Genomic DNA, 906 nt, shown 5'->3' with positions numbered 1-906 from the left:
AAGTCGAACATAGCCAAATTATATATATATATATATATATATATATATATATATATATAAATCACACATTATATATACATATATCAAATATGTCTACAATAGTCGGATAAATCGAGATCTTCAAATACATAAACTTAATGTAAGATTCAATCATGAATATGGTAAATATTTTAAGGAAAAGAGTATAACTTGACGATTATATTGATATTATTTGTATCTCGTTCGTTATAATAATTCTTTGATAGCAAGCAATAACACATGTATCGCGTTTTCACTTACCATGTTATATGTGATCTTGTTATCGCTTTCGTTGAGCGCATTATGAATCTCCTTCATAAGTTTATCCTGAATCTCTGGCTGTACTGCGAGTTCGTACAAAGCAAAAGATATTGTCGTCGAAGAAGTTTCATAACCACCGGTGAAAAAGATGACTGCTTGCGCTACTAGATCGTCATCATCAAATTCTAAAATTTAATTCATCTTTTAAATCTTTGAACTATTGTTAACTTTCTTTCTTTCTCTCTTTCTTTTCTTATTAAATTAGTTTTTTTTTATTAAATACAATTAAAAATATTTCGTGCGCACTCTTTTCGTAAAGAGTCATCATCGTTTCATGTACAATATATTTTGCTTACTGAATCCTCCTATATCCTGCTGACCGTAATTTTTCTTTAGTTCGATAAGAATATCTATGAGATCGTTCCTCTTTATGCCATACTCCATGCGTTGAGTCATCGTCTCCCAGAAGGCTTTGCGTAAGAAAGTGCTGGGATCTTTGCCGAATACTTTTAAATGAGCCAAACGAGTTATATATGGGAGAAAAAACACTGCAAGCATCTCAAAACCCCGGATATAGCCAAGATCGAAAATCATTTTACCGTACTTTCGGAATTCAGCGTTCGGATT

At 31.6% G+C, this 906-nt stretch overlaps 1 protein-coding gene across 1 annotated transcript; it reads right to left on the bottom strand.

Annotated features, from left to right (window-relative positions):
• Window positions 1-210: 210 nt before the first annotated feature.
• LOC115244275 (probable cytochrome P450 6g2) lies at window positions 211-873 on the bottom strand. Its single transcript, XM_029821825.1, has 2 exons — window positions 636-873; window positions 211-464 (listed from the first exon to the last, which is right to left on the bottom strand). Exons 1-2 carry the CDS (start codon window positions 871-873, stop codon window positions 226-228), a joined length of 477 nt encoding a protein of 158 aa, XP_029677685.1. The 3' UTR covers window positions 211-225.
• Between the last annotated feature and the right edge of the window lie 33 nt (window positions 874-906).

This window comes from Formica exsecta, unplaced genomic scaffold, assembly GCF_003651465.1.
Source record: "Formica exsecta isolate Colony F162 unplaced genomic scaffold, ASM365146v1 scaffold1204, whole genome shotgun sequence".
Taxonomy (NCBI): domain Eukaryota; kingdom Metazoa; phylum Arthropoda; class Insecta; order Hymenoptera; family Formicidae; genus Formica; species Formica exsecta.
This window is presented reverse-complemented; position numbering and strand designations above follow the sequence as displayed.

What these genes read in the sequence shown, in the direction of transcription:
- LOC115244275 (XM_029821825.1), bottom strand. Translation starts at nt 873, where the DNA reads ATGATTTTCGATCTTGGCTATATCCGGGGTTTTGAGATGCTTGCAGTG. An exon ending in GCAGGATATAGGAGGATTCA is followed by an intron (nt 465 to 635) that starts GTAAGCAAAATA and finishes ATTAAATTTTAG; the next exon opens with AATTTGATGATGACGATCTA.